At 51.7% G+C, this 16,861-nt stretch overlaps 1 protein-coding gene across 17 annotated transcripts in view; it reads left to right on the top strand.

Moving 5' to 3' along the window:
- The window catches only part of MSI2 (musashi RNA binding protein 2), a 251,201-nt gene that overhangs the window by 222,191 nt on the left and 12,149 nt on the right, over positions 1-16,861 (top strand). For 6 of the 17 annotated variants that reach the window (XM_040578217.1, XM_040578216.1, XM_040578243.1 and 3 more), the window contains 2 exons: positions 5,146-5,169; positions 6,221-6,328. The exons of 1 other annotated variant lie outside the window; for it this stretch is intronic. In XM_040578217.1, the coding sequence (XP_040434151.1) occupies positions 5,146-5,169; positions 6,221-6,328 (132 nt within the window). The remainder of the gene's footprint in view (positions 1-5,145; positions 5,170-6,220; positions 6,329-16,861) is intronic. 10 more of the 17 variants (XM_040578313.1, XM_040578283.1, XM_040578250.1 and 7 more) reach the window with 3 other exon arrangements.

The following is a 16,861-nucleotide window of genomic DNA, read 5'->3' as shown; positions in this document are numbered from 1 at the left end:
TCGTTCTCATTTTAAAAACTGTGGCCAGAGAGTGGTAAACAGCTGAAAAATGGGTCGTTTACCGTACATAAAGTGGAAGTGCCAAATTTTAAATTAACTATATTTGGGTTTTACTGTTTTGTTGAAATTCCAAAGCAGAAATATTTGTTCATAGTAACATCCATCTGCAAACACGCACCCAGTGTGAAGCACGTTACGGGTGTCTGATATTCAGAATTCTACAAAATCTTGCCACGCACGGTACATTTTAAGCAGCTTGTGCCTCGGATAACGCAGTGGGCTGCTTAATGAGCTTTCCATTATGTGTGATGTGCAGGATCTGAAGTTCGCTAATTTTCTGACCTGGTGAAATAGATTTTAATGAGCTTGATGTAACACAGTGCATAAAGACAAAGGGAAACACTTAATGGAGCTGTCACGAGAAAGGGCTCTGAGGGGGCTTGGAGATGCTAGAAGTGTTACTAGAAGTGATCCAAAGCTTAGGAAAACTCTCCGTTTCCAGGGATGCCTGCCCGGCACCTGGCATGGTGCCCTCTGCCCGCTGCTGTGCGGGCAAGCCGGGGTCACTGCCGGGAGCCACGGGGCGAGGGGCTCGTAACAGGGAGCCTGGTACAGTCCACAATCCAGTCCCAAAGAGTTAATTGCTGCTAAACCCTGGTAACAAGTTGTGAATGGTTTGGTAGAATCCCCATCTTTCGGCAGTTCTAGGTACAGCCTGGTTTCTCTGGGTGTGTATTCTTCTCTGAATATTGAGCATTTAGTTATTGATCTAAAGCTTGAAATGGTAGCAGAGGTGTGGGGGGGGTTCTCATTCTTGTTTCCTTATAGAAAGGGAGGGAGAATCTGAGACAGAGGGGCCTGAAAAATAAAGGTTTTAAACATAAAGGGATTGTTTGGGGATGGAGCTTTCCCTTGTGGGTGCTCACCATTAAAGACTACATTTTTGTCCAGTAAATTGGACCCACGCCTGCCTGCCTTCAGGAAAAAAAAAGCCACCAGGCTCTTCTGCTTCATGGTTTTGAGTCTCTGATACTTTTGAAATGAAGCCTAAAGATCCTACAAAGAGGATAACACTGCCTAATGGAAAGAGTAATGCAAGCGAGAACCCATTTGAAATGACAGCTGTGAGCCTCGCGAAGCTTTTCTGTGCTGATCAAAGCTGCTGGTAACGTTGTTTGAAAAGAGGATATCAGTTTCCCCCTCTCCTTTCCCCACTCAACCTGGGGATGATTTTATATTCCAGACTTTGCACTTTTTTCCTGGGAGATCAAGTGAACCTCCTAAATGGCTGGTGTTCAGGTCAGCAGGGTGGGGAGCACCATTGGCATGGGAGGTGAGGTGTCGGGGGGACAGGGGGATGCAGCCTGGGTGCTCGGTGCCCCATGTGTGTGGGACCCCCAGAACGCCCTGCGCAGCAACGCAGTGACTTGGCGAGACAGAGCCACAGTATTCAGCTCCTCTGCTGATGTGTGCGAGTGCTCCAAACAACCCACAAACGGAGAGGAGGGATTTGCTTGCTAGGTGCAGTTTTATGGTGGCTTTTCTTTTATTCTCCGTGCCTGTCCCATAATTCTGGTTGTTTTCTGAAGTCAAGTGCTGGAGTCGGGTGATGATCTGAGTATCTCAGCTTCCGTTTTAGTTCTTGTTTTAAATCCTCGTGCTTATTGCTCATGCCCAAACATCAGACCTCATGTGCCCCCAGCGCTTTAGCCATTAGAAGCAGAGAAAATTCTTTGCATGATATTTTATGGTGTAAGAACGAATTTCATGATCTTTGCGGCTTCTTTTTAGTTGGATTGCTGTCGTCTGGCTGTTTGTAGAGGAGAGGGTCTTGTGTCCTTTGGGGATGGCAAGGTGTTTGGGTTCTGCAGGGGCTGAGTGGGTCTGAAGCAGTCGGTGATTTCTGATACCAGCAGCCCGGGCTGCACGCGAGGGGGTCCTGGCAGCGGTGTGGAGGAAGGGCATGTGGAATGGTTCTCATGTTTTTCACTTGCTCCTGGTTGCCTTGCAGCCAGCTCTGGCTGGGGTAAAGGAGAAACCAGTGGTTTGAGAAGGGAACAGTCCCACCGGAGCGGGAGCTGGAGCAGGCAGAGACCGGCGGAGGGAGCGTGCCCTGTGCCGGGAGCCCCTCGCGTGCCCCGGGAGGACTGGCCCTGCTCAGGCAACATCGCTCTCGCCAGATTTGTTCACAAAGCCCCTGCAAAATCCACTAAGTCCTGGGCTCTCAGTGTTCTCTACTGGGTGAGGCAGCGTGTGAGGCGGTGGGGCGAAGCCAGCCCAGCTGCCCCAGGCACCGGCCGCCTCTCGCACCCCTCTCACCATCACTCATTTGTGCCTGGGAGAAGGCAGTTGCTTGCAGCCAGCTGTGGGCTAAATCCATGACCTTAGGGCACAGCATTTAAAAACAGATGTGTCCATCTTCCCTCGCACGAGGCTGCTTTGGTATTTAAAGCAAAACTATTGATGCAGGAAGCAGAAAAATTTATCTGTGAAAAATTGAACTCTAAATGCTGGCTTTAGCTCGTTCAGAGCAATAAGAGAGCATGAAATTGCTGTGAATCCTCAGGGCTTTCCTGGACAGTGCCCGAGCCCATTGCAAAACATTTATTGTAAAATATCTTCTAATTGCAATGCCCTAAAGTGGGCACTTTTGTCCTTGTGAGCAGCTTCGGTATCTTGTTTTCTCTAGGCAATTATAAGCAGCGGATACACAAAGAAGGGCAGGGATCATTCCAGCAGGAATCGGAGCACCTTAAACAAACACGATGAATTAATTGATCTCTCCCTCCACCCCTTTTGATTTTCCAGTTGACTTCAGGAAGCAGAGGGCTGGGAGGGAGTGGGGCTGACACCGGCTGTGCTCCCTGCCTGGGTGGTGGTGGGACCCAGAGCACGCTGTGGTCAATGCTCCCCTTGACTTCCAGGTGCTCTGGTCTGGGCACCCATTCCTGGCACCCAGTGATCTCCAGGGTGCCTGGTAAAAAAGAGTCAGGAGTGTGCAAGCCCCTCAGCAGCTGGCAAAGAGCGTGCTGATAGACCACAGCCCTCCGTGGCCGCAGGGGGACCCCCAGGGCCAGTGGTCCTGCACCCCCAAAGGCACTGCTCTGGCTCCTGGAGAAGTCTACACTTCCCCGGTGTTGCTCGGGGGAATCGGTGCTGGCACATCACATGCCGGGCTCTGCTGCTAACACATCTGCTTGGCCCCTGCTCCCGCCCCCGGGGTGTCCTCAGCGCCGGGGTCCCCATCAGGCAGGAGTGCACCCACCTCTGCCGCTGCCTGGGGAGCAGCACCCGAGAAGGTGCCGCTGGGACTCGGCGGCTGCATTTTTCCCCGTTTCAAGTGCTGAGGCCGGGGAAGAGAAGGTGTGCAGGCACGAACAGGTTCCTTCTGGGGGCCTGGGAATCAGCAAAACTGCGTGCTGATGCTTCCCTCTTTCCTAAAGAGCTGCAGACACCTCAGCACTCCAGTTCTGATGCAATGGTGTGACAACACGAGCAGAAGGGTGGTAGAGGCAAAGTTTCTTGCGGTACACAAAACAGGTTCGGTACCAATTCCTGTGCCACTGTAGTGCCATCCTTTGAAGTCTTCACCAGTGTAGAAGTTTGTAAAAAGCGGGAGGGAATAATATGGCGTGACCAAGTGTTTAAACAACGCCACAGGGCTGGCACGGGGCAGCTCCAGAGGTCAGTGCTGGAGCTTGAGCCCGGACCCTGCCGGAGCCCGGCTGCACCCTTGGCTGTCTGCAAATGTCTTGCTCAAGTCACTTTGCTTCTTTGTGCCTCGTTTTCTCCCGCCTGCTGCTGGTCACTGCTGAGAGGCTCAGGAGCAAGCCACCACCTAAGCCCAACAGTAAGTTAGCGCAGCCGGGAGCCGTCGCCCGGCCCCGCAGCCTGGTGACCGGGACGTTTGTTTTCAGCTGAAGGAGCTGATTAATGCAGTGCCTGACAAATGTAATTTCAGCGTGGGGGATTGATTCCTTTCAGTACGTTGGATTGATTTAGGGATCCTCCAGTGATGGAGCCGGCCCGTGAGTCTGTATTGGGAAGCAGGTTTTTGCCAATCTTGATAATCAATCCCTGTGTCCGTCCCGTGCCCCTGGCCAGCCACAGCGCTCCGGGTGCAGCACGAGCAGCCGATCACACTTGAGTTGTTTGAAGTGCCATGTCACGCAGATGCTTTTATCTCAGAACTGGGATAATAGCTTTCTTTGGGGGCAGAGGGATTAATTTTTCACACATCTGTCTGCTGGAATGCAATAACGGGTCCTTTGTTCAGGCTCTTTCTGTGGAGTGCCTTCTCCACCCTTGTTATTTCATTCTTCTTTTGCATGGCAAAACTTTTTGTCCTGCATTTCAAATAGATACTGAGTGTCCCTGGCAGCTGAACAAGAGAAACAAACTTTCTGGCCCTGTTTTTTATGCTGTTTTCAGGGGATGCTTGGTGATTTGAAGGGTATTTGATTGGGTTTGGCAGAGGCATTTTATTCCATGGAAAATCCACAGCTCCTCTGATCCCTTGTGGATGGTTTAGGGAGCCCCTGGAGCCTCCACATGAGAGCTTTGCTGGTGGTCAGCTGGTGCTGGACGTGCCATGGGAACGCTGAGGACACTGCTCTCGGGCTGTGCGCCGCGGTGGGCAGGGAGCAGAGGAGGAGAGGCTGGAGGGATGGTGCCAGCTCTGCCCCTGCACAGCGCACAGCGGGAGGGCTCGAGGCTTGGCTGGGCACAGCTCCATGTGAAAACGAAGCCCCAGAGCCTCAGCCTGTGTCCTGCAGGTGCTGTCCCTGCTGCTCGGAGGTTGGTTTGACCCTGACGCCAGGGTCTTCTCACTCCAGCAGCAGCGTACCTAAATGTACATCAGGGCACCCACCCAGGGTGGATGGCTTCGTCACTACCGAAAGGGAATTCAGCCCTTGGATGTTTGGTTATAAAGTGCCGCAGTCTGGCTGTGCTTCCTCCTGCGTCCCACTCCACAGAGGCTGTAGCGGTTCATCCACAAACTGAGGCCAAACAGATTCCCATGGGCACTGAGAGCTGGGTTTGCTCCATGGCGTGGGGGCTCTGCGCACGGGGGGCGGCAGCAGGCAGCAGCCTGGGCTACCTGTGCGCATGTTTACCTATACTATTTCTTTTTCCCCCCAACAGCCCTATTACCATATTTAAATGCAAGTATGTCTTTTTTTAATTGATGTTTTAAGTAGCTTCAAGTCACTGTAGCTTAGTTGTTCTCTGCTCCTTTCCCCCTGGTAGATAACCTGTAGCCGAGACGATAGTGCTAGTGCTAGCGGGCTTGTAGTCTGCTGATTTCTCTGGGTCTCGCTCTCTCTGTTCCTCTACTTGCTGCTCTCTTCTTCTGTTGCCTCAGTTGTTTTTCTGTGGTTCCTCAGCATTGCAAAGCAGCTGTGATCAAAGTCAGTCCCCAGCAGTGACAGCCCCGGGGGAGCTCCCCGGAGACCAGGAACCTCTGAGAGTTTGGTTGACTTGGCAGCAAGGGGGTGCGGGGTGATCGCCTGGGCCTTGCCATTGCCCTCTTAAAATATGTATTTTTAAAATCAGAGCCTCTGGCAGATCTTTTGAATATTAATTAAGTCAAGAAACTAAATCTGCCATCTTGCTAGCAACATTTCATTCATCTGTAGGGGCCCGGTCCCCCCGTAGCAGGGTGTACGTCTTAGAGCTCTGTGATCTGTGGCTGGTTTGCTTTCAGGAGCTTTTTTTTTTTTTTCCTTTCTTTCTTTTTTAAATTATGTTCCAGTGAATTTTTTTCTGCTTGATCCCAGCAAATCTGTGATCTTGACATGAGGACCTCCTCATATTTTCCATTACTGCCGTGTCTGTAGATCAGCACGTTATTATCACTTGCAAATAAGCAAAGAGGAGCATTCCCTGGTGGCTGTGCGGAGCGCTCGACCCTCGCCCGTGGGGGTATGGAGGCAGAGGGCTGCAGGCTCGGCTGCCCCGGCAGCTTGGCTTCCGCGGCACGGCCACCTCCTCATCTGTCAGGGGGAATTGGGCCCCCTTTGTGCTGGCAGAGACCACCAGTGGTGGGCAGCTGCCGAGGGCTCGGCTCTTTCCCTAGCGTGGTGCCCGCTGACGGCACAGGGAGCCGGGATGGCAACATCTGGAAACGCCGTGCCCTCAACGGCCGCCCCGCGCCCCGCAGAGACTCGCGGTACCTGCTGGCTTCTCTCTTTACCCTTCTCCTTTTCTCCACGGCCAGGTTTTCCGGCAGCGGCCTATGGACCAGTAGCAGCGGCAGCCGTGGCGGCAGCAAGAGGATCAGGTAGGGGGGCCCGTGGAAGAGCAAACCCTCAGAGTGCAGGGTCAGGTAAAAGCTCTGTCGGTATTCTGTGTGGCTGCAGCTCTCCATCATTTCTCTGATTTTTCCTCACACTTATCCTGGGGACCTGAAAATAAATGATTAAAAAAAAAATTATATAAAAAATAAATAATCAATCCCCAAACCAAACCCAAACTACAAGCAGAGGCCACGGGGCCTGGAGCACCTTGCAGGAGATTGGCGTAAGAACTGCCCAACCCAGGGTAGATATTCTGATTTGTTTCTTTATTTATTCCTTTATTATGTTAGTTTCTTTGTTTCTTTGGTTTAAATTTGAGGTTATTGAAAGACACCCACCCACCCCCAGAAAAAATTAATTTCTCTTTTTGAAAAAAAGTTTTGGTTTCTCATGGGAAGGCGGTGTCGGGTTGGGGCAGCGGCGGCCGGCGCGAGGTTCAGCACCCTGCCCGCTGCCAGCCCCAGCCAGCCTTCCTGGGCAGCGCCAAAGCTTTTCTTCTGTCCTTCTGAAAACCCTTATTTTTTTCCCCTTAAGGGAAATAAATAAATCGTTGCCAGTCACTGTTACTACCTCAGGGTTGAAATTTAGCTAAACACGTGAATTAGCACTTTGCTCAGGTCATGGAGCGTTCAGTACGGCCATCAGCGAGCTGCTGGCTCGGCAGCCCCCCAGACGGAGCCGGGACGGAGCCGCCGCCGCCCCCCGATGCCAGCCCCCCGCTGCTGGCCCCCTCGCCAGCCCCCGCGGCCAGCCCCCCGCGGCCAGCCCCCGTGGGTCCAGCTGGCCGGCGTGTGCCGCGGGGGGGGCCATGGCGGGGCAGCGCCTTCCCAGCTCGCTCATGGCGCAGTCCTGACATGGGGGTTTCTCGGTGGCTTTCCTGGCAGCCCCGGTGGGTTAACCGGGCTCTTCCCGAAAAGCCCCGACTGAACCGCTGGGCGAGGGGTTCCGAGGAGGGCGCAGGCCCAGGTGTGTCTCGAGTGTGAGCCTGATGCCGTGGAGGCCAAAGACAGACAGACACCAGGAGAACTCCGTTCCATGCAAACTGGCACTGCTTGCAGGCTACAAAGGATTTTCTGTACCAGTTTCATCTTGTGGCATGTAGAGAGCGCCTAAGGGGTGACTTGCCAGACTGGTTGTGGGGATTCCCCATCTCCCGGCTTTTCCTGCTGCCCCTTTGCGGAGGGGGAAAAACCGACCCAAAGAGAAAAAAGAAAAAAAAAAAGAAAAAGAAAAAAAAATCAATTTGCATGTGGCTTCAGGAAAACAGACTTCATTGTTTCTGCCTCTTCCTCATGTTTTGCCCTTCAGGTGTTGTTTTACATGCAAACAGACCTGGTGAGTTGCCCCTTAGCAAGGCACAGAGGGTTTGGCTGGATTAACGTTGCTTCCCTGATTATTATTATTTTATTTTATTTTTAATCTGAGTGCTTTTGGTGCCCATTACAACTGAACTGAGCATTGATCAATTCTGTGCCTGAAAATCATTTGTCTTTAATTTGAGTGTTTTTTGGTTTTTCTTTCGTTGGGTTTCCTGTTTTGTTTTGGTTTTCTGTTTTTGTTTTTTATTTGAATTTGCAATACGAAACTAAACCTAACCCTAAATTAACAACACCCTTTCTGGCAAGTTTAAAGAGCAGTATGGTGTTTGGAAATGTCTTTCAAGCCTCAAAATTGCCTGTGTGCGCAAAACTGGCAAAACCCCCAAATGGAACCAAAAGAGCCCCCCACCCCCCCTGGCCCTTCCCCAGCCCCCATGTCCCGAGGAGGAAGGTGGGTTTGTCACCGGCCCAGCCCCACGGCCACTCACGGTTGCAGCGAAGCGTGCTCTGGGAATGGCGGGGTTCTACGTAGAGTCATTTCCATCCAAAGACGGTTTTTGGAAGGGACATCCTGGGTTCGCCACTTCCATCCAGCAAATGGTAGTGAATTGTATTCAGGAGCAGTAGAGTCCGATCGATCTTGTGCTACAGTGTACGGGCCCGATTCATTACAAGAAAAATGGTTGGGGGTTGGTTGTTTTTTGGTTTTTTTTTGGGGGGGGGGTTGGTTTTTCTTCTTTTGAGTTGGATTTTCCCTCTGCCAGTTTGCACAGCCCTCCTTCCCGCACGCCCGATCCGTAAGCGCAGAGCGTGGCACCGCTGGCCCTTACCGGCCCCTTTGTGCCAGTAAATGGAAAAGCAACAGAAAATGCCGGGGCAGGCGCATCCCACCGCCCTCCGCTCACCGGGCAGCGCTCTGCCCAGGGGCTGCCGGAGCAGCCCCCATCACTGCTGCCCTCTGCCCAGCACCACGGCCCCCCAGCTCACCCCAAATTGACCTTCTCTGCTCGCTGGCCCCATCCTGCCAGCTCTTCCCCACCCTCCAGGCATCGCTGCTGGCACGGTGGCTTTGCAGCACCGGAGCTCGGCGGAGCATCTGCCTTCGGCTGCACATCTTGGTCTTTCAAGGAGGCTGCAGCCCTTTCATGCTAGCCCTCGGGCTGTGGTGCGTGGGCACCGACCACCTCACTTTCTCCCTGGGGTGATGCTCCCCCTCTTAGGAAACCCGCACATTTGCTGAACAGCCGGCGAAAAGCACCCAGCCCCAGTTCTGCGCTGCCCGCCCTGCCCTGCCCGCTCCCCTTCTTTTTCTGTCTCAGCATTTGAGGATGCAGTCACTGGTTTGCTGTGCCAGATAAACGGGTTCTTCCCTCTGTCTCCTGCAGCCAACAGAAAGGGACATTTCCCCCACCTGTGCTCAGTGCCGCTGGTGAATTCACCGCTGCCTTAGCTGATCATGTGCCGGCAGGGTGAATGCAGCGATGCTTCTCTTTATAACCACGGGCCCCAGTGACATCCCAGCGACGAGGTGATAGCCAAGGTCCCTCAAGCAGGCAGAGGGCTTTGGCCACATCCGTTCCCACCAGGTGGGCCTGTGCTGCCAAATCCCTTGGCCGGTTTTGCCAACCTCATCCATTCTCGGGGTTTTTTTAATGAATTGGGACCTGAGCCACGGAAAATGAGCAAACTGAAAAAAAGTCTGAAAGCTGCAAACTCCTCCTAGACAACTTCACTATCAATGTCACGTTTCTTTTGAACTCACCTGACATATTTTACATGTAAAACATTTCTGTCGTGTGAATGCTTTTTTTAAGATACAGTCATGGGAGGGGGCACATTTTTATCTTGCATTTGACATCGGAGGGGTTCATTTGGCAGGAGAGCGAGACTAGCGAAATTGGGCAGGAGAGGGCTTTTGTTCCTTCCTCTTTGCTCCATTGACAAGCCTGAGAGTTTTCCAGTCCCCAGCCTGTTGCCACCAGCCATGCCGCCCTGAGGGCTGGAGTCAAAGCCCGTAGGGCCCCCCCAGCCCAGCCCTGCGCCCGCTGCCCGGCCCCGGGGGGAGCGGTGGGTGCCCTCGGGTGAGCGGCACAGGCTGCCGTGGGCACGCTCTGCCCGGCAGCACCAGCGGCACACAGCGCGGCGGGACGGCACGGTGCCGCGGCACCAGGCACTGCCCCCCCCCTGCCCCCCGGCCCCCGGCACATCTGGATTTTGGGCACCAGTCCCGGCTTGCCAGCGCTGCCTTTGAGCCCTGCGCCCCAACAACCCCTTACTGTACTTTATACTTGCCAGCTATAACAAATCTCGTAACGTGAGCTACTGACCTTGATGGTGAGTGTGAGCAGTTATGTTTTGTTGTTTTCTCTCTTGCTTGGTTGGGGCTGCTGTGAGAGAGGGTGTCTCTGAGGCATACTTTCCGGCCTCTCTTACACTCGGACGTGCACACCTCCTCTCAAACACTCTTCTGAGCGCTCTCAGCGGGAAGGTTTGTCCACACCTATTAATCCTCTCTCAGTGTCCAGCTTCTTGTTAGTAGCAGCTGGTTGCATGTTTTTTGCTTGTTCGGACGAAACGGTTCAAGAAACGACTCATATCAACTCTTGAGAAATGTCTCTATTTTTTTGTACACTTTCTTTCTTTTGATGTTTTTATTAATTTCCCTTACTTAAAAAACAAAACACTTGTCGTCCCGTAAAACATTTCACATCTCCCCTTGCCTGTTCTTAGAGTGTATGTATCTGTGGGACTGAACTAAATGCATGCACTGTAGTAGTCGTACTGGTAGCAGTAGATGTAGTTGTAGAACATGCATTGTTGAGTTGATATTATAGGTATCATCAACGTGAACTAGCGTGGCAGTTAAAAGCATAGCCTTGGTCTGATTGAAAGCGTAGGGCTATCAATACAGCAGAGAGCTGCTGATGGCTTGGATCCATAGTACCGTATTTGTTAAATCCCATTATCTGGAAGTTTAAATTGAAGCCGGCTGTAGGCAACCTACACCCTCTGTACAAGAACCCGCACATGCTGTTATGTTGATGGTAAAATTGCCTTTTTTTTTTTCTTTTTTTCTTTCTTTTTTTCTCAAATTACCCCCCCTAGGAATTAAAACGCTGACTATAAAGATACTCTCTTATTTTTATTTCGTATTAAAAAAAGAACTTAAGATATTTTTTAAATCATTTTACAATCATGGTTTCTTCATCAGCCTGTTACTCGTCCATATTAGCCCATAGAATCATTCGTTGGCAGTCGTAGACCAGATGTGCCAAACGCAAATCACTCCATTTGGGTATCTAAATAATACCGTGTGTGTGTGTAGCAGCTTCCCACAGACTGTCCTGAGACATGAAGCAATTGTTTTTAGGTCATAAACCTTAAATCTTGTTATGCAACTGAGACTCTGCGCTAGTGATGGGTCGTACTCATTGCCATGTCACCCAGCTTCAGGGAACATTTTTAAATGAAGATTTAGCGTTTCATAAATAAATACCAGTGTGAGGAGTTCAAGGCAAGTTCATCATCTTGTTGCCACCGAGCCAGCGAGCGTCTCTGCTTCTTGTGCCCAGGTTTCTGTGCTAAACTTTTAAAATTCTTTCGCAGATGAAGCTGCCGATCAGTAAATTTAACAGATGGTAATTGAGATCCTGAATTAGACTTTTGTTTATTTGCTTAGTTTGTTGCTTGTCAGAAAGCATCCTGTGGGCTGTAGAAGAGACACTGTATGGCATGGGGACACCTTCCCCCGGCCATCCCCGCAGTCCAGCTGTGCCATGCCGGAGCATCCTCCCACTCTGCTGGAGATAGTCGTGGCAGTCTTCAGTGCACTTATTCCAGCAAGCACTTTCCAAGGAAATAAAATATCCAGAATGGGCTTTCAAAATGTAATTAAGGATTTGTATCCGCTCCTTACCTCTAATAGAACATAAAGTAAATCAAGTAAACAACCGCTCGGATGGGGCTGATGCAAGGCAAGCCCGTGCAAGGCACTGTGAGCCACCCCCATTACTTCCCTTATTGCTGCCAGGTGCCAAAGCGCCTGTGCATTGGGGGGGGGGGGGATAATTTCCCCCTTAAATCTCAATCTGCCAGGGAGATGGGGGGACCCACTGTTTAATGCGCCAGGCATATGATGAAGTGAGGAGTGTATCTAAAAGTCAACAGAGCGACAAATTGCATGGGCTTTAGGAAGCCTTGCCTTGCACTTAAGGAAGGTGCTCTAAAAAATTTAATCTCGTCATTAGGCGCCCATAGCGTTAGCAAATGAGGGCCATAAAAAGTGGGACAATGGTTGGTCTGTGTGTGCGGGGGGAGAGGAGCTGCCACCGGCTCACAGCGGTGTCGTGAGGAGCGTTTCAAAAATCCAGTGACAAACCCATTTGGAATTTATACGGCCTGTTGAGAGGACTCCCTTGTGGCACGGTGGCTCTGATAGAACTGCTCTCCCTCTTTTATTCTGCTATATAAAAGTACATAAAGTTTAATCCGAGCTGTGTAATCTCAAAAGCCAGAACCTAACAAGTGGACCACTTGGGAGCGGCGAGCGGGCTGAAATTTCTCACTCCGCTGGAGCCGCCGGTAATGATGTGACAGCGCCTGGCGGCTGATGCATTGGGAAATTAATGGCTGCATCAGATTTTATCTTTTGCTGATCTTGGCAGCAGAGGCAGCCTGCGCCGGGGAGCGCTGCGGGCAGGTGAGGCGGGGGGACCCCGCGCCCCATGGGGCTTCAGCCAGGCTGGGCGCGGGGCAGCCTTGGGTGTTCCATGGGAATTGGCATGGCCAGGCTCGGTGCGCAGCACCCACCCGCGTGGCCGATAGCTGCACGGGGGTGGGGGCAGGGGCTGCTTGGCGTTGCTGGCGGTGGTTTTGGCCTCGGTCCTGGCAGCATCCTCTTGCTCTTTTGCCAGCGCCACAGTTACTTTTCTGACTGCTACCCCAAAGTAAAGAAATAATAACGCAAGGGGGGGCATTTCTGTTTCGTTTCGGAAGTGCTGTGCTGGTCTAGGGGGGGAATTGCGCAGGTCCTGCCCACAATGCAGGCTACACGCGAAAATGGTTTGTCTTGTTTTACTGCAGGATGCCACGTTCTGATTTTTTTTGATCCAGGAGGGACCGAGCATCCTGCAGTGCCGAGTAGAAGATTCAGTAGATGTAAAACAATTTGGTGCTGCTGCTCTTAGGCCTGGACCACAGCGGCAGTCGTTTTGCAGGGCTCCTGGCTGAAGTATATTGTAGTTAAAATACATCAGCTTTAATCGATAATTTTGTAATAGAAAATCTTGCGCACTTGATAAATCATCTGCAGCGCAATTAGTGACCATCTCTGAAGTGCAGGCTTAAGTAGAGTGGAAGTTAATCTTTAACGAATTTAGCAGCTAACTTTTAATAGTCTTTTCAATCAGGGGAGTTATTTTCAATGGGAAAACACTCCTCGGCAGAGCTCGTCCCAGCTGCTGCTCTTGACACGCGGCCAGCGGCAACGGCACGGCCACTGGCTAGTGCCCTGGGCAGGGTGATGGCCCACACAGGGACCGGCTCGCTGGTGCCCAGGACCATGCCACCCTCACCTGCAAAGCCCTGCAGTCACCAGTTACTCGCCATTTGTTTCCTTTCTCCCAGCGGAGGCACGGAGCTCTTGGCTGTTGTAATTAGACTTTGTTCCACACAAGATGCAGACGAGTCATTGTAAAGTTTGTGAGGGGGGCCTTGAGCACGGGCTCTCGGGTGCAGTGAGATACTCGAGCACGTCTCATGCATTTTAATCACTAAAAGCATAAAGTACTTGCTGAGCTGAGGGGTGACTCTGCCTGGCAGCAGTTGCAGGCTGTTACCCATTAGTAGAACAACTACTAAATGGGACACAGCGCACATTTACACTGACGTGCTATTGTAAGTATTTTCGTGCTGATTCTCTCCCCAAGTACGTTAAAAGTAAATACATAATTACAGGGTTATTGGGGTTTTTTTCTCTCTCTCTCCTTTCTGAAATAGAAAGCTGCAAAAGAAGCAGTAGAGTTCTTCCTTGCAGCAGATGTTAGCATGCATCTGGCTCTGGATTAGCTTGAGGAGGGTGGTGGATTAGTAGTTGCCAGTGAATGTGAAATTGGTCTGCAGGTATATAAACTTGAGCTATTTAAAAGTAATGAACTCACACAGCTGGGTCTTTTTAAGGGTAGTTGCTGATGGTTAAAAGGAGAGCCCAGAGGCATAAGGGCTCTCAGGTGTGTGTGTCTGGATTCTCCCCGGCAAGGGGCTGGGTGTTGGCTGCTGGCAGCAGGGCTGGTGCCCCCATCTCCCCTGGATGCTGCGTGGTGGGCAGCAGCTTCTCCCAGCGTCTCCTCATCAATGAACTCAGGTTTTCCTTTGGGAAGGGTGTTATCACTAGCCACACGTGCCCTGGGGAACCACTGGCTCCTCCTTGCTCCGACGTGGTCTCGGTGCCTGTTTGGCCAGGCAGGTTTGCTCTCAGAGTCCAGCACCTCTGTCCATGTAGGCGCCTGGCTGGAGAGCATCGCTGCACTGGAGCACTGGAGTTTGTGGGATGTTTCTCTTCTATTACCTGGATAAACCCGCTCTGGGCTTCTGAGCATCCAGCCAGCCCGCAGGGGGCCATCCGCAGTGGCAAGGTGCCCCGCGGGCAATGCCCTCCCGCTATGGCAATTTAAAATATGCAGCAAAAAAAAAAAGACCCGTTTTTGGTTTAGTTGTCCTGCTGTATTGTCTGTTATTGTACAAAAGGCTTCAATTTAAAATTAACAGGAGTGATAGCAAGTTAATGTGGTACAGTGGGAGGCCGGAGTTTCTGTTGCTATGGCAATGGAGTTCGGCTCATTTGTTTTGTAGATGAGTAATTACTACGCAATTAGAGTAGGCTAAAAATAAAGGGGCCTTTTGTTCCCTGTTACTCATTAATATTAATAAAAGACCTGTCCAGGCTGTGGTAAACAATTAATGCAGATGTGGTTGCCCATGGTAAAAGTAGCAACAGCTTTCGTGTTGCTCAGCCCGAGGTGAAAGCGCCAGCATCACCTGCCTCAGCTCTTTCTTCATTTTAAACAGAAAAATTATTAGAGAGATCTCTGCGTTCACACCGCATCACCAGCTTCAGCTCTTCTTTGCCAGCTGGGTGGTTGGTAATAAGTGTTAAAGCTGAATGTGCAGACTCAGGCAGCAGGTACGGCGCTGGGATCAGATCCTGCGAAGCAGCCGCAGCCTTCTGAGTTGTGGGGAGAGAAGTGCCATGGCAGCGGTCCCCAATGCAGAAATCCCTTGGTTTCTCCCCGGTGAGCAGCAGGGCCCGCGGGATGCCGTGGCACAGGAGCCCGAAAACCTGAGAGCATGGGAGTGCTGCTGAAACGGCTCCAGTGCAGCACGTTACAAACATCCAGTGCCAAAACCAAAAACAGAGTGGAAGAAAGCAGTCCCAAGCATGTGATGCAAAGTATGTAAATGTTAAAGCCCACCAGATTTTAAATTAACTGTAAAACCAGTTAAATTGACAGAGACCTGTCGGGAAGGTGGCTGATGGGACAGTGTTTATTTACCTCTCTGCCTTATTGCTTGTCTCGGCGCAGCCGGTGAGCATCCCTTGCTGGCGGGGAGGGACAGTGGGCACAGCCAGATTGGTGGGCACAGGGGGTCCTGGGGTGCTCAGCACCCCTGGCCCACACCATCGTTGAGGTGGAAGCCCTGCAGTGGGCAGCAGAGCACCCGGGTGCCCCCGGCCCCTGACCCTCGGGTGCTGTGCTGGGGTAGGGGGGGGGGGGAGTTGCAGACAAATGGGAACCGCATCCCTCCCAAACTGTTTAACTAATGGAGGGAAACGTAGCACAGCCTTTGTAAGGTCGACATTTGTTTGTTGTTAAGGATCTAATTAGAAACATGAGAGGGAGCTGAATGGCTGCTTGCTCGGCTAATTAGCGACATGCACGAAGACCACTTTGAACTTCAAGGACACAAAGCTATTAGCGCTTACATCAAAAATGGATTAAACTTCTGTGCTTTTATAATGATTAAAGATGAGCCGCTCGAGAGGAAATCCTTTTGTAAGGCTGTGACAAGAGCTGGCTCCCTGATTGCAGCTTCTACAAGTGAAGCTTTGTGTGGCCTCCGTGTAGCACTCGGCCCGGCGCGAGAGTGACACCGCTAACTCGCAATATGGAAAATGTGATTAGGCAATAAATATTGATCGATCGCAACAAATTACAGCCAGGCTGGAAAGTGCATTTATGCGTCCTGCTACGTAACTGCAGGGCTTGGAAAAGCTGGGCTGGAATACGTGGTGTCTTTGTGCCTTGCCTTCTGCAAAGTGGTGTGTGCCAGCAGCTCCCAGACGCAGCCGGCGCTGCACACGCATTAACCACAGTATTGAGCAGAAGCAGGTGCTGCTCGCAGGCATGAGAGGGACATAGGTGGGTTTGTAAAACACCTGCACCAGTTGAATTTTTAGCTTGGCCAAGCTTGTGGAAACCGCCCAGCTCTTGCTTTCTGCTCACCCAAGGTAGCTTAGCAGTCGCTTTTTGTGTCCGCGCCACCCGCTCAGCATCCGCACTGGTGCTGGAGCAGCGGTCCCTGTGCTGCACCACACAGGCAGGACGCGGTGGCCACAAGGTCCCAGCTGCCATTATCACCCTGACATGTCCGGCACAGTTCCTCGCAGCGTGCGAAGTGCCAGCAGCCCCGTGCTGGGGCCAGGCAGCGCTCCTTCCCCTGCTCTCCTCACTTCCAGCGGTAATTGCTGAGCCGGGGACCTGCTCACCACCCACTGCTTTCTGTCGTTATCCCTGCGATATTTTGATGTGTGAAGCCATTTCCAAAGGGGCTGCAGAGGCAGAACAACCTTTTAAAGTGTGACTGCAGATAGAAAATAACATACAAATAGTACCTTGTTACAGCAGATAGCTGCTCTCGGTGTCTCTCGGCCTCATCACCACTTATTTTACTGATGAGCCTGACAGTTGTTTTATTTTATTTTTTTCCCTACAGGGCCAATATAGCTGCAGGGGAGGGACAACTGCTGCCACTAACCCAGGGCTGCCTGGCTGCTCCCCATCACAGAGCCTTGTCAGGGGCGGCACAAAGCTCACGGTTTGATTTTCCAGAGTCAGGGCTCAGCCAGGTGTCATAAGCGAAATATCTACGGCTCTTAATACTTGCCGAGGCACTCTGTCTGCCACGGGCTTCTTACAAAGAAGTGTTTGCTTTTCAAGTCTGGTTGGGAAGAACCGGAGCAGAGCA

This window comes from Falco naumanni, chromosome 1, assembly GCF_017639655.2.
Source record: "Falco naumanni isolate bFalNau1 chromosome 1, bFalNau1.pat, whole genome shotgun sequence".
In the NCBI taxonomy this organism is placed as follows: domain Eukaryota; kingdom Metazoa; phylum Chordata; class Aves; order Falconiformes; family Falconidae; genus Falco; species Falco naumanni.
Note: the sequence above shows the minus strand (reverse complement) of the source record. Positions and strands in the feature narration are given on the sequence as shown.